At 37.8% G+C, this 26007-nt stretch overlaps 1 protein-coding gene across 1 annotated transcript in view; it reads right to left on the bottom strand.

Moving 5' to 3' along the window:
- The window catches only part of ryr1b (ryanodine receptor 1b (skeletal)), a 301559-nt gene that overhangs the window by 110279 nt on the left and 165273 nt on the right, over positions 1-26007 (bottom strand). Inside the window, exon 63 of the mRNA XM_052469270.1 lies at positions 12661-12742. Coding sequence (XP_052325230.1) covers positions 12661-12742 — 82 coding nt within the window. The remainder of the gene's footprint in view (positions 1-12660; positions 12743-26007) is intronic.

Here is a 26007-nt window from a genome sequence, read left to right as displayed (position 1 = left end):
AAATAATATATAGAATAATAACCACTATAAACACTGAGCCCATAATATATAGAATAATAACCACTATAAACACTGAGCCCATAATATATAGAATAATAACCACTATAAACACTGAGCCCATAGAGATAATAACCACTATAAACACTGAGCCCATAATATATAGAATAATAACCACTATAAACACTGAGCCCATAATATATAGAATAATAACCACTATAAACACTGAGCTCATAGAGATAATAACCACTATAAACACTGAGCCCATAGCGATAATAACCACTATAAACACTGAGCCCATGGACTGCAAAGTAGAATAATAACCACTATAAACACTGAGCCCACAGGGATAATAACCACTATAAACACTGAGCCCACAGCGATAATAACCACTATAAACACTGAGCCCATAGACTGCAAAGTAAACACTGAGCCCACAGGGATAATAACCACTATAAACACTGAGCCCATAATATATAGAATAATAACCACTATAAACACTGAGCTCATAGAGATAATAACCACTATAAACACTGAGCCCATAGCGATAATAACCACTATAAACACTGAGCCCATGGACTGCAAAGTAGAATAATAACCACTATAAACACTGAGCCCACAGGGATAATAACCACTATAAACACTGAGCCCACAGCGATAATAACCACTATAAACATTGAGCCCATAGACTGCAAAGTAAACACTGAGCCCACAGGGATAATAACCACTATAAACACTGAGCCCATGGACTGCAAAGTAAACACTGAGCCCACAGGGATAATAACCACTATAAACACTGAGCCCATGGACTGCAAAGTGTGTTATAGTAACAGAACCCTGAACAAACAAACATCAGGATCAGCGATAATAACCAGAGACACTATAAACACTGAGCCCATAGCGATAATAACCACTATAAACACTGAGCCCATGGACTGCAAAGTGTGTTATAGTAACAGAACAGAAACCTGAACAAACAAACATCAGGATCAGCGATAATAACCAGAGACACTATAAACACTGAGCCCATAGCGATAATAACCAGAGACACTATAAACACTGAGCCCATGGACTGCAAAGTGTGTTATAGTAACAGAACAGAAACCTGAACAAACAAACATCAGGATCAGCGATAATAACCAGAGACACTATAAACACTGAGCCCATAGCGATAATAACCAGAGACACTATAAACACTGAGCCCATGGACTGCAAAGTGTGTTATAGTAACAGAACAGAAACCTGAACAAACAAACATCAGGATCAGCGATAATAACCAGAGACACTATAAACACTGAGCCCATAGCGATAATAACCACTATAAACACTGAACCCATAGCGATAATAACCAGAGACACTATAAACACTGAGCCCATGGACTGCAAAGTGTGTTATAGTAACAGAACAGAAACCTGAACAAACAAACATCAGGATCAGCGATAATAACCAGAGACACTATAAACACTGAGCCCATAGCGATAATAACCAGAGACACTATAAACACTGAGCCCATGGACTGCAAAGTGTGTTATAGTAACAGAACAGAAACCTGAACAAACAAACATCAGGATCAGCGATAATAACCAGAGACACTATAAACACTGAGCCCATAGCGATAATAACCAGAGACACTATAAACACTGAGCCCATGGACTGCAAAGTGTGTTATAGTAACAGAACAGAAACCTGAACAAACAAACATCAGGATCAGCGATAATAACCAGAGACACTATAAACACTGAGCCCATAGCGATAATAACCACTATAAACACTGAACCCATAGCGATAATAACCAGAGACACTATAAACACTGAGCCCATGGACTGCAAAGTGTGTTATAGTAACAGAACAGAAACCTGAACAAACAAACATCAGGATCAGCGATAATAACCAGAGACACTATAAACACTGAGCCCATAGCGATAATAACCACTATAAACACTGAGCCCATAGCGATAATAACCAGAGACACTATAAACACTGAGCCCATGGACTGCAAAGTGTGTTATAGTAACAGAACAGAAACCTGAACAAACAAACATCAGGATCAGCGATAATAACCAGAGACACTATAAACACTGAGCCCATAGCGATAATAACCAGAGACACTATAAACACTGAGCCCATGGACTGCAAAGTGTGTTATAGTAACAGAACAGAAACCTGAACAAACAAACATCAGGATCAGCGATAATAACCAGAGACACTATAAACACTGAGCCCATAGCGATAATAACCACTATAAACACTGAGCCCATAGCGATAATAACCAGAGACACTATAAACACTGAGCCCATGGACTGCAAAGTGTGTTATAGTAACAGAACAGAAACCTGAACAAACAAACATCAGGATCAGCGATAATAACCAGAGACACTATAAACACTGAGCCCATAGCGATAATAACCACTATAAACACTGAGCCCATAGCGATAATAACCAGAGACACTATAAACACTGAGCCCATGGACTGCAAAGTGTGTTATAGTAACAGAACAGAAACCTGAACAAACAAACATCAGGATCAGCGATAATAACCAGAGACACTATAAACACTGAGCCCATAGCGATAATAACCAGAGACACTATAAACACTGAGCCCATGGACTGCAAAGTGTGTTATAGTAACAGAACAGAAACCTGAACAAACAAACATCAGGATCAGCGATAATAACCAGAGACACTATAAACACTGAGCCCATAGCGATAATAACCAGAGACACTATAAACACTGAGCCCATGGACTGCAAAGTGTGTTATAGTAACAGAACAGAAACCTGAACAAACAAACATCAGGATCAGCGATAATAACCAGAGACACTATAAACACTGAGCCCATAGCGATAATAACCAGAGACACTATAAACACTGAGCCCATGGACTGCAAAGTGTGTTATAGTAACAGAACAGAAACCTGAACAAACAAACATCAGGATCAGCGATAATAACCAGAGACACTATAAACACTGAGCCCATAGCGATAATAACCACTATAAACACTGAGCCCATAGCGATAATAACCAGAGACACTATAAACACTGAGCCCATGGACTGCAAAGTGTGTTATAGTAACAGAACAGAAACCTGAACAAACAAACATCAGGATCAGCGATAATAACCAGAGACACTATAAACACTGAGCCCATAGCGATAATAACCAGAGACACTATAAACACTGAGCCCATGGACTGCAAAGTGTGTTATAGTAACAGAACAGAAACCTGAACAAACAAACATCAGGATCAGCGATAATAACCAGAGACACTATAAACACTGAGCCCATAGCGATAATAACCACTATAAACACTGAGCCCATAGCGATAATAACCAGAGACACTATAAACACTGAGCCCATGGACTGCAAAGTGTGTTATAGTAACAGAACAGAAACCTGAACAAACAAACATCAGGATCAGCGATAATAACCAGAGACACTATAAACACTGAGCCCATAGCGATAATAACCAGAGACACTATAAACACTGAGCCCATGGACTGCAAAGTGTGTTATAGTAACAGAACAGAAACCTGAACAAACAAACATCAGGATCAGCGATAATAACCAGAGACACTATAAACACTGAGCCCATAGCGATAATAACCACTATAAACACTGAGCCCATAGCGATAATAACCAGAGACACTATAAACACTGAGCCCATGGACTGCAAAGTGTGTTATAGTAACAGAACAGAAACCTGAACAAACAAACATCAGGATCAGCGATAATAACCAGAGACACTATAAACACTGAGCCCATAGCGATAATAACCAGAGACACTATAAACACTGAGCCCATGGACTGCAAAGTGTGTTATAGTAACAGAACAGAAACCTGAACAAACAAACATCAGGATCAGCGATAATAACCAGAGACACTATAAACACTGAGCCCATAGCGATAATAACCAGAGACACTATAAACACTGAGCCCATGGACTGCAAAGTGTGTTATAGTAACAGAACAGAAACCTGAACAAACAAACATCAGGATCAGCGATAATAACCAGAGACACTATAAACACTGAGCCCATAGCGATAATAACCACTATAAACACTGAGCCCATAGCGATAATAACCAGAGACACTATAAACACTGAGCCCATGGACTGCAAAGTGTGTTATAGTAACAGAACAGAAACCTGAACAAACAAACATCAGGATCAGCGATAATAACCAGAGACACTATAAACACTGAGCCCATAGCGATAATAACCAGAGACACTATAAACACTGAGCCCATGGACTGCAAAGTGTGTTATAGTAACAGAACAGAAACCTGAACAAACAAACATCAGGATCAGCGATAATAACCAGAGACACTATAAACACTGAGCCCATAGCGATAATAACCACTATAAACACTGAGCCCATAGCGATAATAACCACTATAAACACTGAGCCCATAGCGATAATAACCAGAGAAACTATAAACACTGAGCCCATAGCGATAATAACCACTCTAAACACTGAGCCCATAGCGATAATAACCAGAGACACTATAAACACTGAGCCCATAGCGATAATAACCACTATAAACACTGAGCCCATAGCGATAATAACCAGAGAAACTATAAACACTGAGCCCATAGCGATAATAACCACTCTAAACACTGAGCCCATAGCGATAATAACCACTATAAACACTGAGCCCATAGCGATAATAACCAGAGACACTATAAACACTGAGCCCACAGCGATAATAACCACTATAAACACTGAGCCCACAGTGATAATAACCACTATAAACACTGAGCCCATAATATATAGAATAATAACCACTATAAACACTGAGCCCATAATATATAGAATAATAACCACTATAATCACTGAGCCCACAGGGATAATAACCACTATAAACACTGAGCCCATAATAGTTAGAATAATAACCACTATAAACACTGAGCCCATAGCGATAATAACCACTATAAACACTGAGCCCACAGGGATAATAACCACTATAAACACTGAGCCCATAGCGATAATAACCACTATAAACACTGAGCCCATAATATATAGAATAATAACCACTATAAACACTGAGCCCATAGTGATAATAACCACTATAAACACTGAGCCCATAATATATAGAATAATAACCACTATAAACACTGAGCCCATAATATATAGAATAATAACCACTATGAACACTGAGCCCATAGCGATAATAACCACTATAAACACTGAGCCCATAATATATAGAATAATAACCACTATAAACACTGAGCCCATAGCAATAATACCCACTATAAACACTGAGCCCATAGCGATAATAACCACTATAAACACTGAGCCCATAGCGATAATAACCACTATAGACACTGAGCCCACAGGGATAATAACCACTATAAACACTGAGCCCACAGGGATAATAACCACTATAAACACTGAGCCCATAATATATAGAATAATAACCACTATAAACACTGAGCCCATAGCGATAATAACCACTATAAACACTGAGCCCATAATATATAGAATAATAACCACTATAAACACTGAGCCCATAGTGATAATAACCACTATAAACACTGAGCCCACAGGGATAATAACCACTATAAACACTGAGCCCATAGCGATAATAACCACTATAAACACTGAGCCCGCAGGGATAATAACCACTATAAACACTGAGCCCATAATATATAGAATAATAACCACTAAAAACACTGAGCCCACAGGGATAATAACCACTATAAACACTGAGCCCATAGCGATAATAACCACTATAAACACTGAGCCCACAGGGATAATAACCACTATAAACACTGAGCCCATAATATATAGAATAATAACCACTATAAACACTGAGCCCGCAGGGATAATAACCACTATAAACACTGAGCCCATAATATATAGAATAATAACCACTATAAACACTGAGCCCATAGCGATAATAACCACTATAAACACTGAGCCCATAATATATAGAATAATAACCACTATAAACACTGAGCCCATAATATATAGAATAATAACCACTATAAACACTGAGCCCATAGCGATAATAACCACTATAAACACTGAGCCCGCAGGGATAATAACCACTATAAACACTGAGCCCATAATATATAGAATAATAACCACTATAAACACTGAGCCCATAATATATAGAATAATAACCACTATAAACAATGAGCCCACAAGGATAATAACCACTATAAACACTGAGCCCATAATATATAGAATAATAACCACTATAAACACTGAGCCCATAGCGATAATAACCACTATAAAAACTGAGCCCATAGCGATAATAACCACTATAAACACTGAGCCCATAATATATAGAATAATAACCACTATAAACACTGAGCCCATAGCGATAACCACTATAAACACTGAGCCCATAGCGATAATAACCACTATAAACACTGAGCCCACAGGGATAATAGCCACTAAAAACACTGAGCCCATAATATATAGAATAATAACCACTATAAACACTGAGCCCATAGCGATAATAACCACTATAAACACTGAGCCCACAGGGATAATAACCACTATAAACACTGAACCCACAGGGATAATAACCACTATAAACACTGAGCCCATAATATATATAATAATAACCACTATAAACACTGAGCCCATAATATATAGAATAATAACCACTATAAACACTGAGCCCATAATATATAGAATAATAACCACTATAAACACTGAGCCCATAATATATAGAATAATAACCACTATAAACACTGAGCCCATAGCGATAATAACCACTATAAACACTGAGCCCATAGGGATAATAACCACTATAAACACTGAACCCACAGGGATAATAACCACTATAAACACTGAGCCCATAATATATAGAATAATAACCACTATAAACACTGAGCCCACAGGGATAATAACCACTATAAACACTGAGCCCATAATATATAGAATAATAACCACTATAAACACTGAGCCCATAGCGATAATAACCACTATAAACACTGAGCCCAAAATATATAGAATAATAACCACTATAAACACTGAGCCCATAATATATAGAATAATAACTACTATAAACACTGAGCCCACAGCGATAATAACCACTATAAACACTGAGCCCACAGGGATAATAACCACTATAAACACTGAGCCCACAGGGATAATAACCACTATAAACACTGAGCCCATAATATATAGAATAATAACCACTATAAACACTGAGCCCATAATATATAGAATAATAACCACTATAAACACTGAGCCCACAGGGATAATAACCACTATAAACACTGAGCCCATAATATATAGAATAATAACCACTATAAACACTGAGCCCATAGCGATAATAACCACTATAAACACTGAGCCCATAGCGATAATAACCACTATAAACACTGAGCCCATAGCGATAATAACCACTATAAACACTGAGCCCAAAATATATAGAATAATAACCACTATAAACACTGAGCCCACAGGGATAATAACCACTATAAATACTGAGCCCATAATATATAGAATAATAACCACTATAAACAATGAGCCCACAGGGATAATAACCACTATAAACACTGAGCCCACAGGGATAATAACCACTATAAACACTGAGCCCACAGGGATAATAACCACTATAAACACTGAGCCCATAATATATAGAATAATAACCACTATAAACACTGAGCCCATAATATATAGAATAATAACCACTATAAACACTGAGCCCACAGGGATAATAACCACTATAAACACTGAGCCCATAATATATAGAATAATAACCACTATAAACACTGAGCCCATAGCGATAATAACCACTATAAACACTGAGCCCATAGCGATAATAACCACTATAAACACTGAGCCCATAGCGATAATAACAACTATAAACACTGAGCCCATAATATATAGAATAATAACCACTATAAACACCGAGCCCACAGGGATAATAACCACTATAAATACTGAGCCCATAATATATAGAATAATAACCACTATAAACAATGAGCCCACAGGGATAATAACCACTATAAACACTGAGCCCATAATATATAGAATAATAACCACTATAAACACTGAGCCCATAGCGATAATAACCACTATAAACACTGAGCCCATAATATATAGAATAATAACCACTATAAACACTGAGCCCATAATATATAGAATAATAACCACTACAACCACTGAGCCCATAATATATATAATAATAACCACTATAAACACTGAGCCCATAATATATAGAATAATAACCACTATAAACACTGAGCCCATAATATATAGAATAATAACCACTATAAACACTGAGCCCACAGGGATAATAACCACTATAAACACTGAGCCCATAATATATAGAATAATAACCACTATAAACACTGAGCCCATAATATATAGAATAATAACCACTAGAAACACTGAGCCCATAATATATAGAATAATAACCACTATAAACACTGAGCCCATAATATATAGAATAATAACCACTATAAACACTGAGCCCATAATATATAGAATAATAACCACTATAAACACTGAGCCCATAATATATAGAATAATAACCACTATAAACACTGAGCCCATAATATATAGAATAATAACCACTATAAACACTGAGCCCATAATATATAGAATAATAACCACTATAAACACTGAGCCCACAGGGATAATAACCACTATAAACACTGAGCCCATAATATATAGAATAATAACCACTATAAACACTGAGCCCATAATATATAGAATAATAACCACTATAAACACTGAGCCCATAATATATATAATAATAACCACTATAAACACTGAGCCCATAATATATATAATAATAACCACTATAAACACTGAGCCCATAATATATAGAATAATAACCACTATAAACACTGAGCCCATAATATATAGAATAATAACCACTATAAACACTGAGCCCATAATATATAGAATAATAACCACTATAAACACTGAGCCCATAATATATAGAATAATAACCACTATAAACACTGAGCCCATAATATATAGAATAATAACCACTATAAACACTGAGCCCATAATATATAGAATAATAACCAGTATAAACACTGAGCCCACAGGGATAATAACCACTATAAACACTGAGCCCATAATATATAGAATAATAACCACTATAAACACTGAGCCCATAGCGATAATAACCACTATAAACACTGAGCCCATAATATATAGAATAATAACCACTATAAACACTGAGCCCATAATATATATAATAATAACCACTATAAACACTGAGCCCATAATATATAGAATAATAACCACTATAAACACTGAGCCCATAATATATAGAATAATAACCACTATAAACACTGAGCCCATAATATATAGAATAATAACCACTATAAACACTGAGCCCATAATATATAGAATAATAACCACTATAAACACTGAGCCCATAATATATAGAATAATAACCACTATAAACACTGAGCCCATAATATATAGAATAATAACCACTATAAACACTGAGCCCATAATATATAGAATAATAACCACTATAAACACTGAGCCCATACTATATAGAATAATAACCACTATAAACACTGAGCCCATAATATATAGAATAATAACCACTATAAACACTGAGCCCACAGGGATAATAACCACTATAAACACTGAGCCCATAATATATAGAATAATAACCACTATAAACACTGAGCCCATAATATATAGAATAATAACCACTATAAACACTGAGCCCATAATATATATAATAATAACCACTATAAACACTGAGCCCATAATATATAGAATAATAACCACTATAAACACTGAGCCCATAATATATAGAATAATAACCACTATAAACACTGAGCCCATAATATATAGAATAATAACCACTATAAACACTGAGCCCATAATATATAGAATAATAACCACTATAAACACTGAGCCCATAATATATAGAATAATAACCACTATAAACACTGAGCCCACAGGGATAATAACCACTATAAACACTGAGCCCATAATATATAGAATAATAACCACTATAAACACTGAGCCCATAGCGATAATAACCACTATAAACACTGAGCCCACAGGGATAATAACCACTATAAACACTGAGCCCATAGCGATAATAACCACTATAAACACTGAGCCCGCAGGGATAATAACCACTATAAACACTGAGCCCATAGCGATAATAACCACTATAAACACTGAGCCCACAGGGATAATAACCACTATAAACACTGAGCCCATAGCGATAATAACCACTATAAACACTGAGCCCATAATATATAGAATAATAACCACTATAAACACTGAGCCCACAGGGATAATAACCACTATAAACACTGAGCCCATAGGGATAATAACCACTATAAACACTGAGCCCATAGCGATAATAACCACTATAAACACTGAGCCCACAGGGATAATAACCACTATAAACACTGAGCCCATAGCGATAATAACCACTATAAACACTGAGCCCATAATATATAGAATAATAACCACTATAAACACTGAGCCCACAGGGATAATAACCACTATAAACACTGAGCCCATAGCGATAATAACCACTATAAACACTGAGCCCATAGCGATAATAACCACTATAAACACTGAGCCCACAGGGATAATAACCACTATAAACACTGAGCCCACAGGGATAATAACCACTATAAACACTGAGCCCACAGGGATAATAACCACTATAAACACTGAGCCCACAGGGATAATAACCACTATAAACACTGAGCCCATAATATATAGAATAATAACCACTATAAACACTGAGCCCACAGGGATAATAACCACTATAAACACTGAGCCCATAGCGATAATAACCACTATAAACACTGAGCCCATAATATATAGAATAATAACCACTATAAACACTGAGCCCATAGCGATAATAACCACTATAAACACTGAGCCCATAATATATAGAATAATAACCACTATAAACACTGAGCCCATAATATATAGAATAATAACCACTATAAACACTGAGCCCACAGGGATAATAACCACTATAAACACTGAGCCCATAATATATAGAATAATAACCACTATAAACACTGAGCCCATAATATATAGAATAATAACCACTATAAACACTGAGCCCACAGGGATAATAACCACTATAAACACTGAGCCCATAATATATAGAATAATAACCACTATAAACACTGAGCCCATAGCGATAATAACCACTATAAACACTGAGCCCACAGGGATAATAACCACTATAAACACTGAGCCCATAGCGATAATAACCACTATAAACACTGAGCCCGCAGGGATAATAACCACTATAAACACTGAGCCCATAGCGATAATAACCACTATAAACACTGAGCCCACAGGGATAATAACCACTATAAACACTGAGCCCATAGCGATAATAACCACTATAAACACTGAGCCCATAGCGATAATAACCACTATAAACACTGAGCCCATAATATATAGAATAATAACCACTATAAACACTGAGCCCACAGGGATAATAACCACTATAAACACTGAGCCCATAGGGATAATAACCACTATAAACACTGAGCCCATAGCGATAATAACCACTATAAACACTGAGCCCATAATATATAGAATAATAACCACTATAAACACTGAGCCCACAGGGATAATAACCACTATAAACACTGAGCCCATAGGGATAATAACCACTATAAACACTGAGCCCATAGCGATAATAACCACTATAAACACTGAGCCCACAGGGATAATAACCACTATAAACACTGAGCCCATAGCGATAATAACCACTATAAACACTGAGCCCATAATATATAGAATAATAACCACTATAAACACTGAGCCCACAGGGATAATAACCACTATAAACACTGAGCCCATAGCGATAATAACCACTATAAACACTGAGCCCATAGCGATAATAACCACTATAAACACTGAGCCCACAGGGATAATAACCACTATAAACACTGAGCCCACAGGGATAATAACCACTATAAACACTGAGCCCACAGGGATAATAACCACAATAAACACTGAGCCCATAGCGATAATAACCACTATAAACACTGAGCCCATAGCGATAATAACCACTATAAACACTGAGCCCATAGTGATAATAACCACTATAAACACTGAGCCCATAATATATAATATAGTGAACTACTTTTGACCAGAGCCCTTTGACGCTGGTGGAGAGTAGTGATTTAGATTAGATATTTATATCTTTGTTGATTTTCACAAATGTTTGCTTAATTAACGTATGAGAAAATGCACTGCGATACTGTGAGACATGGAGGGGACAGACAGACAGACAGACAGACAGACAGACAGACAGACAGACAGACAGACACGGTGAGACATGGCATAGCCCAGACATAATGTCAAACATACAACTTGATGAAAAACAAAACTGGAATGACTTTTAACCCCCCCCCCACACACACACACATATACTCAATTTTGAAAGCAAAACTCCATTCAAAAACAGTATTTTGGTATTTCTTTCATTGTCCCAACATACTTTGAATGTCAGCAGTCAAACTTTCAAGATATCAGACTTTCAAGAAGCAAAGTGTCACTGGCCACATCGTCAAAATGCTTCTTGGGAATCCGATATCTTGAAAATTTGACTGATGACATGTTAAATATTTTGGGGACTGTAATCAAATGGGGGAAAAATAGCAAAAGAGAGAATTGTTTTGATTGTAATTTCCCTTTAAGCAGGTAGTGTGTACTATAGTGTGTACTAACTTCTCAGCGTGAGGCGTCTTGACGGTGCCCAGCGAGTAGATGGAACACATGATCCTGTAACACGAGATCTGAAGGTCGTCCACTGGAGGGCAGACAGACAGGAGTCAGACAGACAGGAGTCAGAGAGACAGGAGTCAGACAGACAGGAGTCAGAGAGACAGACAGGAGTCAGACAGACAGGAGTCAGACAGACAGGAGGCAGACAGACAGGAGTCAGAGAGACAGGAGTCAGAGAGACAGGAGTCAGAGAGACAGGAGTCAGAGAGACAGGAGTCAGAGAGACAGGAGTCAGAGAGACAGACAGGAAGGAATCAGACAGACAGGAGTCAGACAGACAGGAGTCAGAGAGACAGGAGTCAGACAGACAGGAGTCAGACAGACAGGAGTCAGACAGACAGGAGTCAGACAGACAGGAGTCAGAGAGACAGACAGGAGTCAGACAGACAGGAGTCAGAGAGACAGGAGTCAGAGAGACAGACAGGAAGGAATCAGACAGACAGGAGTCAGACAGACAGGAGTCAGAGAGACAGGAGTCAGACAGACAGGAGTCAGACAGACAGGAGTCAGACAGACAGGAGTCAGACAGACAGGAGTCAGAGAGACAGGAGTCAGACAGACAGGAGTCAGAGAGACAGGAGTCAGAGAGACAGGAGTCAGACAGACAGGAGTCAGACAGACAGGAGTCAGACAGACAGGAGTCAGAGAGACAGGAGTCAGAGAGACAGGAGTCAGAGAGACAGGAGTCAGAGAGACAGGAGTCAGAGAGACAGACAGGAAGGAATCAGACAGACAGGAGTCAGACAGACAGGAGTCAGAGAGACAGGAGTCAGACAGACAGGAGTCAGACAGACAGGAGTCAGACAGACAGGAGTCAGACAGGAGTCAGACAGACAGGAGTCAGAGAGACAGGAGTCAGAGAGACAGACAGGAGTCAGACAGACAGGAGTCAGAGAGACAGGAGTCAGAGAGACAGACAGGAAGGAATCAGACAGACAGGAGTCAGACAGACAGGAGTCAGAGAGACAGGAGTCAGACAGACAGGAGTCAGACAGACAGGAGTCAGACAGACAGGAGTCAGACAGACAGGAGTCAGAGAGACAGGAGTCAGACAGACAGGAGTCAGAGAGACAGGAGTCAGAGAGACAGGAGTCAGACAGACAGGAGTCCGACAGACAGGAGTCAGACAGACAGGAGTCAGAGAGACAGGAGTCAGAGAGACAGGAGTCAGAGAGACAGGAGTCAGAGAGACAGGAGTCAGAGAGACAGACAGGAGTCAGAGAGACAGGAGTCAGAGAGACAGACAGGAGTCAGAGAGACAGGAGTCAGAGAGACAGGAGTCAGAGAGACAGGAGTCAGACAGACAGGAGTCAGACAGACAGGAGTCAGACAGACAGGAGTCAGAGAGACAGACAGGAGTCAGAGAGACAGGAGTCAGAGAGACAGGAGTCAGAGAGACAGGAGTCAGAGAGACAGACAGGAGTCAGACAGACAGGAGTCAGAGAGACAGACAGGAGTCAGAGAGACAGGAGTCAGAGAGACAGACAGGAGTCAGAGAGACAGGAGTCAGAGAGACAGGAGTCAGAGAGACAGACAGGAGTCAGAGAGACAGGAGTCAGAGAGACAGGAGTCAGAGAGACAGGAGTCAGAGAGACAGGAGTCAGAGAGACAGACAGGAAGGAATCAGACAGACAGACTGACCCTCTGTTGTTATTTTAATGTAATATAGACTAACCCTCTATCGTTATGTTAATGTTCTGATGTAGACTAACCCTCTATCGTTATGTTAATGTGGTGATGTAGACTGACCCTCTATCATTATGTTAATGTGGTGATGTAGACTGACCCTCTATCATTATGTTAATGTGGTGATGTAGACTGACCCTCTATCATTATGTTAATGTGGTGATGTAGACTGACCCTCTATCATTATGTTAATGTGGTGATGTAGACTGACCCTCTATCGTTATGTTAATGTAATATAGACTAACCCTCTATCGTTATGTTAATGTGGTGATGTAGACTAACCCTCTATCATTATGTTAATGTGGTGATGTAGACTGACCCTCTATCATTATGTTAATGTGGTGATGTAGACTAACCCTCTATCGTTATGTTAATGTGGTGATGTAGACTAACCCTCTGTCATTATTACGACATCCGATCCTCGTTTGCTAAGTCAAACGACACCGCTGGTTCTGCTCACACTGCCCTACCCTGTGCTCTGACCTCTTTCTCCCCTCTCTCTCCAGATGAAATCTCGCGTCTTGTGACGTCCGGCCGCCCAACAACCTGCCCGCTCAACCCTATCCCCTCCTCTCTTCTCCAGACCATTTCCGGAGACCTTCTCCCTTACCTCACCTCGCTCATCAACTCATCCCTGACCGCTGGCTACGTCCCTTCCGTCTTCAAGAGAGCAAGAGTTGCACCCCTTCTGAAAAAACCTACACTCGATCCCTCCGATGTCAACAACTACAGACCAGTATCCCTTCTTTCTTTTCTCTCCAAAACTCTTGAACGTGCCGTCCTTGGCCAGCTCTCCCGCTATCTCTCTCAGAATGACCTTCTTGATCCAAATCAGTCAGGTTTCAAGACTAGTCATTCAACTGAGACTGCTCTTCTCTGTATCACGGAGGCGCTCCGCACTGCTAAAGCTAACTCTCTCTCCTCTGCTCTCATCCTTCTAGACCTATCGGCTGCCTTCGATACTGTGAACCATCAGATCCTCCTCTCCACCCTCTCCGAGTTGGGCATCTCCGGCGCGGCTCACGCTTGGATTGCGTCCTACCTGACAGGTCGCTCCTACCAGGTGGCGTGGCGAGAATCTGTCTCCTCACCACGCGCTCTCACCACTGGTGTCCCCCAGGGCTCTGTTCTAGGCCCTCTCCTATTCTCGCTATACACCAAGTCACTTGGCTCTGTCATAACCTCACATGGTCTCTCCTATCATTGCTATGCAGACGACACACAATTAATCTTCTCCTTTCCCCCTTCTGATGACCAGGTGGCGAATCGCATCTCTGCATGTCTGGCAGACATATCAGTGTGGATGACGGATCACCACCTCAAGCTGAACCTCGGCAAGACGGAGCTGCTCTTCCTCCCGGGAAGGACTGCCCGTTCCATGATCTCGCCATCACGGTTGACAACTCCATTGTGTCCTCCTCCCAGAGCGCTAAGAACCTTGGCGTGATCCTGGACAACACCCTGTCGTTCTCAACTAACATCAAGGCGGTGGCCCGTTCCTGTAGGTTCATGCTCTACAACATCCGCAGAGTACGACCCTGCCTCACACAGAAAGTGGCGCAGGTCCTAATCCAGGCACTTGTCATCTCCCGTCTGGATTACTGCAACTCGCTGTTGGCTGGGCTCCCTGCCTGTGCCATTAAACCCCTACAACTCATCCAGAACGCCGCAGCCCGTCTGGTGTTCAACCTTCCCAAGTTCTCTCACGTCACCCCGCTCCTCCGCTCTCTCCACTGGCTTCCAGTTGAAGCTCGCATCCGCTACAAGACCATGGTGCTTGCCTACGGAGCTGTTAGGGGAACGGCACCTCAGTACCTCCAGGCTCTGATCAGGCCCTACACCCAAACAAGGGCACTGCGTTCATCCACCTCTGGCCTGCTCGCCTCCCTACCACTGAGGAAGTACAGTTCCCGCTCAGCCCAGTCAAAACTGTTCGCTGCTCTGGCCCCCCAATGGTGGAACAAACTCCCTCACGACGCCAGGACAGCGGAGTCAATCACCACCTTCCGGAGACACCTGAAACCCCACCTCTTTAAGGAATACCTAGGATAGGATAAAGTAATCCTTCTCACCCCTCCCCCTTAAAAGATTTAGATGCACTATTGTAAAGTGGCTGTTCCACTGGATGTCATAAGGTGAATGCACCAATTTGTAAGTCGCTCTGGATAAGAGCGTCTGCTAAATGACTTAAATGTAAATGCAATTATGCTCATGTGGTGATGTAGACTGACCCTCTATTGTTATTTTAATGTAATATAGACTAACCCTCTATCGTTATGTTAATGTGGTGATGTAGACTGACCCTCTATCGTTATGTTAATGTTCTGATGTAGACTAACCCTCTATCATTATGTTAATGTGGTGATGTAGACTGACCCTCTATCGTTATGTTAATGTAATATAGACTAACCCTCTATCGTTATGTTAATGTACTGATGTAGACTGACCCTCTATCGTTATGTTAATGTGGTGATGTAGACTGACCCTCTATCATTATGCTAATGTGGTGATGTAGACTGACCCTCTATCATTATGCTAATGTGGTGATGTAGACTGACCCTCTATCATTATGCTAATGTGGTGATGTAGACTGACCCTCTATCATTATGCTAGTGTGGTGATGTAGACTGAACCTCTGTCATTATGTTAATGTGGTGATGTAGACTGACCCTCTATCATTATGCTAATGTGGTGATGTAGACTGAACCTCTGTCATTATGTTAATGTCCTGATGTAGACTGACCCTCTGTCATTATGTTAATGTACTGATGTAGACTGACCCTCTATCGTTATGTTAATGTACTGATGTAGACTGACCCTCTATCGTTATTTTAATGTGGTGATGTAGACTGAACCTCTGTCATTATGTTAATGTCCTGATGTAGACTGACCCTCTGTCATTATGTTAATGTACTGATGTAGACTGACCCTCTATCATTATGTTAATGATGTGATGTAGACTGACCCTCTATCATTATGTTAATGTAATATAGACTAACCCTCTATCATTATGTTAATGTGGTGATGTAGACTGACCCTCTATCGTTATGTTAATGTAATATAGACTAACCCTCTATCGTTATGTTAATTATGTGATGTAGACTGACCCTCTATCATTATGTTAATGTAATATAGACTAACCCTCTATCATTATGTTAATGTGGTGATGTAGACTGACCCTCTATCATTATGTTAATGTAATATAGACTAACCCTCTATCGTTATGTTAATGTGGTGATGTAGACTGACCCTCTATCGTTATGTTAATGATGTGATGTAGACTGACCCTCTATTGTTATTTTAATGTAATATAGACTAACCCTCTATCGTTATGTTAATGTGGTGATGTAGACTGACCCTCTATCGTTATGTTAATGTTCTGATGTAGACTAACCCTCTATCATTATGTTAATGTGGTGATGTAGACTGACCCTCTATCGTTATGTTAATGTAATATAGACTAACCCTCTATCGTTATGTTAATGTACTGATGTAGACTGACCCTCTATCGTTATGTTAATGTGGTGATGTAGACTGACCCTCTATCATTATGCTAATGTGGTGATGTAGACTGACCCTCTATCATTATGCTAATGTGGTGATGTAGACTGACCCTCTATCATTATGCTAATGTGGTGATGTAGACTGACCCTCTATCATTATGCTAGTGTGGTGATGTAGACTGAACCTCTGTCATTATGTTAATGTGGTGATGTAGACTGACCCTCTATCATTATGCTAATGTGGTGATGTAGACTGAACCTCTGTCATTATGTTAATGTCCTGATGTAGACTGACCCTCTGTCATTATGTTAATGTACTGATGTAGACTGACCCTCTATCGTTATGTTAATGTACTGATGTAGACTGACCCTCTATCGTTATTTTAATGTGGTGATGTAGACTGAACCTCTGTCATTATGTTAATGTCCTGATGTAGACTGACCCTCTGTCATTATGTTAATGTACTGATGTAGACTGACCCTCTATCATTATGTTAATGATGTGATGTAGACTGACCCTCTATCATTATGTTAATGTAATATAGACTAACCCTCTATCATTATGTTAATGTGGTGATGTAGACTGACCCTCTATCGTTATGTTAATGTAATATAGACTAACCCTCTATCGTTATGTTAATGATGTGATGTAGACTGACCCTCTATCATTATGTTAATGTAATATAGACTAACCCTCTATCATTATGTTAATGTGGTGATGTAGACTGACCCTCTATCATTATGTTAATGTAATATAGACTAACCCTCTATCGTTATGTTAATGTGGTGATGTAGACTGACCCTCTATCGTTATGTTAATGATGTGATGTAGACTGACCCTCTGTCATTATGTTAATGTAATATAGACTAACCCTCTATCGTTATGTTAATGTGGTGATGTAGACTAACCCTCTATCGTTATGTTAATGTAATATAGACTAACCCTCTATCGTTATGTTAATGTGGTGATGTAGACTGACCCTCTATCATTATGTTAATGTAATATAGACTAACCCTCTATCATTATGTTAATGTGGTGATGTAGACTGACCCTCTATCATTATGTTAATGTAATATAGACTAACCCTCTATCGTTATGTTAATGTGGTGATGAGACTGACCCTCTATCGTTATGTTAATGATGTGATGTAGACTGACCCTCTGTCATTATGTTAATGTAATATAGACTAACCCTCTATCGTTATGTTAATGTGGTGATGTAGACTAACCCTCTATCGTTATGTTAATGTAATATAGACTAACCCTCTATCGTTATGTTAATGATGTGATGTAGACTGACCCTCTATCATTATGTTAATGTAATATAGACTAACCCTCTATCATTATGTTAATGTAATATAGACTAACCCTCTATCGTTATGTTAATGTGGTGATGTAGACTAACCCTCTATCGTTATGTTAATGTAATATAGACTAACCCTCTATCGTTATGTTAATGATGTGATGTAGACTGACCCTCTATCATTATGTTAATGTAATATAGACTAACCCTCTATCGTTATGTTAATGTAATATAGACTGACCCTCTATCGTTATGTTAATGTAATATAGACTAACCCTCTATCGTTATGTTAATGTAATATAGACTGACCCTCTATCATTATGTTAATGTAATATAGACTAACCCTCTATCGTTATGTTAATGTAATATAGACTGACCCTCTATCATTATGTTAATGTAATATAGACTAACCCTCTATCGTTATGTTAATGTGGTGATGTAGACTGACCCTCTATCATTATGTTAATGTAATATAGACTAACCCTCTATCGTTATGTTAATGTGGTGATGTAGACTCACCCTCTATCGTTATGTTAATGTAATATAGACTAACCCTCTATCGTTATGTTAATGTAATATAGACTAACCCTCTATCATTATGTTAATGTAATATAGACTAACCCTCTGTCATTATGTTAATGTGGTGATGTAGACTGACCCTCTATCGTTATGTTAATGTAATATAGACTGACCCTCTATCGTTATGTTAATGTAATATAGACTAACCCTCTATCGTTATGTTAATGTAATATAGACTAACCCTCTATCGTTATGTTAATGTGGTGATGTAGACTAACCCTCTATCGTTATGTTAATGTAATATAGACTAACCCTCTATCGTTATGTTAATGTAATATAGACTAACCCTCTATCATTATGTTAATGTAATATAGACTAACCCTATGTCATTATGTTAATGTGGTGATGTAGACTGACCCTCTATCGTTATGTTAATGTAATATAGACTGACCCTCTATCGTTATGTTAATGTAATATAGACTAACCCTCTATCGTTATGTTAATGTAATATAGACTAACCCTCTATCGTTATGTTAATGTGGTGATGTAGACTGACCCTCTATCGTTATGTTAATGTGGTGATGTAGACTAACCCTCTATCATTATGTTAATGTAATATAGACTGACCCTCTATCATTATGTTAATGTAATGTAGACTGACCCTCTATCGTTATGTTAATGTGGTGATGTAGACTAACCCTCTATCGTTATGTTAATGTAATATAGACTGACCCTCTATCGTTATGTTAATGTGGTGATGTAGACTGACCCTCTATCATTATGTTAATGTAATGTAGACTGACCCTCTATCGTTATGTTAATGTGGTGATGTAGACTAACCCTCTATCATTATGTTAATGTAATATAGACTGACCCTCTATCGTTATGTTAATGTGGTGATGTAGACTGACCCTCTATCATTATGTTAATGTGGTGATGTAGACTAACCCTCTATCATTATGTTAATGTAATATAGACTAACCCTCTATCGTTATGTTAATGTGGTGATGTAGACTAACCCTCTATCGTTATGTTAATGTGGTGATGTAGACTGACCCTCTATCATTATGTTAATGTGGTGATGTAGACTAACCCTCTATCATTATGTTAATGTAATATAGACTAACCCTCTATCGTTATGTTAATGTGGTGATGTAGACTAACCCTCTATCATTATGTTAATGTGGTGATGTAGACTAACCCTCTATCATTATGTTAATGTAATATAGACTAACCCTCTATAATTATGTTAATGTGGTGATGTAGACTAACCCTCTATCATTATGTTAATGATGTGATGTAGACTAACCCTCTATCGTTATGTTAATGATGTAATATAGACTAACCCTCTATCATTATGTTAATGTGGTGATGTAGACTAACCCTCTGTCGTTATGTTAATGTAATATAGACTAACCCTCTATCATTATGTTAATGTAATATAGACTAACCCTCTATCATTATGTTAATGTAATATAGACTAACCCTCTATCATTATGTTAATGTACTGATGTAGACTGACCCTCTATCGTTATGTTAATGTGGTGATGTAGACTGACCCTCTATCATTATGCTAATGTGGTGATGTAGACTGACCCTCTATCATTATGCTAATGTGGTGATGTAGACTGACCCTCTATCATTATGCTAATGTGGTGATGTAGACTGACCCTCTATCATTATGCTAGTGTGGTGATGTAGACTGAACCTCTGTCATTATGTTAATGTGGTGATGTAGACTGACCCTCTATCATTATGCTAATGTGGTGATGTAGACTGAACCTCTGTCATTATGTTAATGTCCTGATGTAGACTGACCCTCTGTCATTATGTTAATGTACTGATGTAGACTGACCCTCTATCGTTATGTTAATGTACTGATGTAGACTGACCCTCTATCGTTATTTTAATGTGGTGATGTAGACTGAACCTCTGTCATTATGTTAATGTCCTGATGTAGACTGACCCTCTGTCATTATGTTAATGTACTGATGTAGACTGACCCTCTATCATTATGTTAATGATGTGATGTAGACTGACCCTCTATCATTATGTTAATGTAATATAGACTAACCCTCTATCATTATGTTAATGTGGTGATGTAGACTGACCCTCTATCGTTATGTTAATGTAATATAGACTAACCCTCTATCGTTATGTTAATGATGTGATGTAGACTGACCCTCTATCATTATGTTAATGTAATATAGACTAACCCTCTATCATTATGTTAATGTGGTGATGTAGACTGACCCTCTATCATTATGTTAATGTAATATAGACTAACCCTCTATCGTTATGTTAATGTGGTGATGTAGACTGACCCTCTATCGTTATGTTAATGATGTGATGTAGACTGACCCTCTGTCATTATGTTAATGTAATATAGACTAACCCTCTATCGTTATGTTAATGTGGTGATGTAGACTAACCCTCTATCGTTATGTTAATGTAATATAGACTAACCCTCTATCGTTATGTTAATGTGGTGATGTAGACTGACCCTCTATCATTATGTTAATGTAATATAGACTAACCCTCTATCATTATGTTAATGTGGTGATGTAGACTGACCCTCTATCATTATGTTAATGTAATATAGACTAACCCTCTATCGTTATGTTAATGTGGTGATGTAGACTGACCCTCTATCGTTATGTTAATGATGTGATGTAGACTGACCCTCTGTCATTATGTTAATGTAATATAGACTAACCCTCTATCGTTATGTTAATGTAATATAGACTAACCCTCTATCGTTATGTTAATGTGGTGATGTAGACTAACCCTCTATCGTTATGTTAATGTAATATAGACTAACCCTCTATCGTTATGTTAATGATGTGATGTAGACTGACCCTCTATCATTATGTTAATGTAATATAGACTAACCCTCTATCATTATGTTAATGTAATATAGACTAACCCTCTATCGTTATGTTAATGTGGTGATGTAGACTAACCCTCTATCGTTATGTTAATGTAATATAGACTAACCCTCTATCGTTATGTTAATGATGTGATGTAGACTGACCCTCTATCATTATGTTAATGTAATATAGACTAACCCTCTATCGTTATGTTAATGTAATATAGACTGACCCTCTATCGTTATGTTAATGTAATATAGACTAACCCTCTATCGTTATGTTAATGTAATATAGACTGACCCTCTATCATTATGTTAATGTAATATAGACTAACCCTCTATCGTTATGTTAATGTAATATAGACTGACCCTCTATCATTATGTTAATGTAATATAGACTAACCCTCTATCGTTATGTTAATGTGGTGATGTAGACTGACCCTCTATCATTATGTTAATGTAATATAGACTAACCCTCTATCGTTATGTTAATGTGGTGATGTAGACTCACCCTCTATCGTTATGTTAATGTAATATAGACTAACCCTCTATCGTTATGTTAATGTAATATAGACTAACCCTCTATCATTATGTTAATGTAATATAGACTAACCCTCTGTCATTATGTTAATGTGGTGATGTAGACTGACCCTCTATCGTTATGTTAATGTAATATAGACTAACCCTCTATCGTTATGTTAATGTAATATAGACTAACCCTCTATCGTTATGTTAATGTGGTGATGTAGACTAACCCTCTATCGTTATGTTAATGTAATATAGACTAACCCTCTATCGTTATGTTAATGTAATATAGACTAACCCTCTATCATTATGTTAATGTAATATAGACTAACCCTCTGTCATTATGTTAATGTGGTGATGTAGACTGACCCTCTATCGTTATGTTAATGTAATATAGACTGACCCTCTATCGTTATGTTAATGTAATATAGACTAACCCTCTATCGTTATGTTAATGTAATATAGACTAACCCTCTATCGTTATGTTAATGTGGTGATGTAGACTGACCCTCTATCGTTATGTTAATGTGGTGATGTAGACTAACCTCTATCATTATGTTAATGTAATATAGACTGACCCTCTATCATTATGTTAATGTAATGTAGACTGACCCTATATCGTTATGTTAATGTGGTGATGTAGACTAACCTCTATCGTTATGTTAATGTAATATAGACTGACTCCCTCTATCGTTATGTTAATGTGGTGATGTAGACTGACCCTCTATCATTATGTTAATGTAATGTAGACTGACCCTCTATCGTTATGTTAATGTGGTGATGTAGACTAACCCTCTATCATTATGTTAATGTAATATAGACTAACCCTCTATCGTTATGTTAATGTGGTGATGTAGACTGACCCTCTATCGTTATGTTAATGTAATATAGACTGACCCTCTATCGTTATGTTAATGTGGTGATGTAGACTGACCCTCTATCATTATGTTAATGTGGTGATGTAGACTAACCCTCTATCATTATGTTAATGTAATATAGACTAACCCTCTATCGTTATGTTAATGTGGTGATGTAGACTAACCCTCTATCATTATGTTAATGTGGTGATGTAGACTAACCCTCTATCATTATGTTAATGTAATATAGACTAACCCTCTATCATTATGTTAATGTGGTGATGTAGACTAACCCTCTATCATTATGTTAATGATGTGATGTAGACTAACCCTCTATCGTTATGTTAATGATGTAGTATAGACTAACCCTCTATCATTATGTTAATGTGGTGATGTAGACTAACCCTCTATCATTATGTTAATGTAATATAGACTGACCCTCTATCATTATGTTAATGTGGTGATGTAGACTAACCCTCTATCATTATGTTAATGTAATGTAGACTAACCCTCTATCGTTATGTTAATGTAATATAGACTAACCTCTATCGTTATGTTAATGTAATATAGACTAACCCTCTATCGTTATGTTAATGTGGTGATGTAGACTAACCCTCTATCGTTATGTTAATGTAATATAGACTAACCCTCTATCATTATGTTAATGTAATATAGACTAACCCTCTATCGTTATGTTAATGTGGTGATGTAGACTAACCCTCTATCGTTATGTTAATGTAATATAGACTAACCCTCTATCGTTATGTTAATGTAATATAGACTAACCCTCTATCGTTATGTTAATGTGGTGATGTAGACTAACCCTCTATCGTTATGTTAATGTAATATAGACTAACCCTCTATCATTATGTTAATGTAATATAGACTAACCCTCTATCATTATGTTAATGTAATGTAGACTAACCCTCTATCGTTATGTTAATGTAATATAGACTAACCCTCTATCGTTATGTTAATGTAATATAGACTAACCCTCTATCATTATGTTAATGTGGTGATGTAGACTGACCCTCCATCGTTATGTTAATGTAATATAGACTAACCCTCTATCGTTATGTTAATGTAATATAGACTAACCCTCTATCATTATGTTAATGTAATATAGACTAACCCTCTATCATTATGTTAATGTAATATAGACTAACCCTCTATCGTTATGTTAATGTGGTGATGTAGACTAACCCTCTATCATTATGTTAATGTAATATAGACTAACCCTCTATCATTATGTTAATGTAATATAGACTAACCCTCTATCATTATGTTAATGTAATATAGACTAACCCTCTATCGTTATGTTAATGTGGTGATGTAGACTGACCCTCTATCATTATGTTAATGATGTGATGTAGACTAACCCTCTATCGTTATGTTAATGTGGTGATGTAGACTAACCCTCTGTCATTATGTTAATGTGGTGATGTAGACTGACCCTCTATCGTTATGTTAATGTAATATAGACTGACCCTCTATCGTTATGTTAATGTAATATAGACTAACCCTCTATCGTTATGTTAATGTAATATAGACTAACCCTCTATCATTATGTTAATGTAATATAGACTAACCCTCTATCGTTATGTTAATGTAATATAGACTGACCCTCTATCATTATGTTAATGTATTATATAGACTAACCCTCTATCATTATGTTAATGTAATATAGACTGACCCTCTATCATTATGTTAATGTAATATAGACTAACCCTCTATCGTTATGTTAATGTAATATAGACTAACCCTCTATCGTTATGTTAATGTAATATAGACTAACCCTCTATCGTTATGTTAATGTAATATAGACTAACCCTCTATCATTATGTTAATGTAATATAGACTAACCCTCTATCGTTATGTTAATGTGGTGATGTAGACTGACCCTCTATCGTTATGTTAATGTAATATAGACTGACCCTCTATCGTTATGTTAATGTGGTGATGTAGACTGACCCTCTATCGTTATGTTAATGTGGTGATGTAGACTGACCCTCTATCGTTATGTTAATG

The sequence above is a fragment of the Oncorhynchus keta genome, chromosome 1 (genome assembly GCF_023373465.1).
Source record: "Oncorhynchus keta strain PuntledgeMale-10-30-2019 chromosome 1, Oket_V2, whole genome shotgun sequence".
Classification (NCBI taxonomy): Eukaryota; Metazoa; Chordata; class Actinopteri; order Salmoniformes; family Salmonidae; genus Oncorhynchus; species Oncorhynchus keta.
This window is presented reverse-complemented; position numbering and strand designations above follow the sequence as displayed.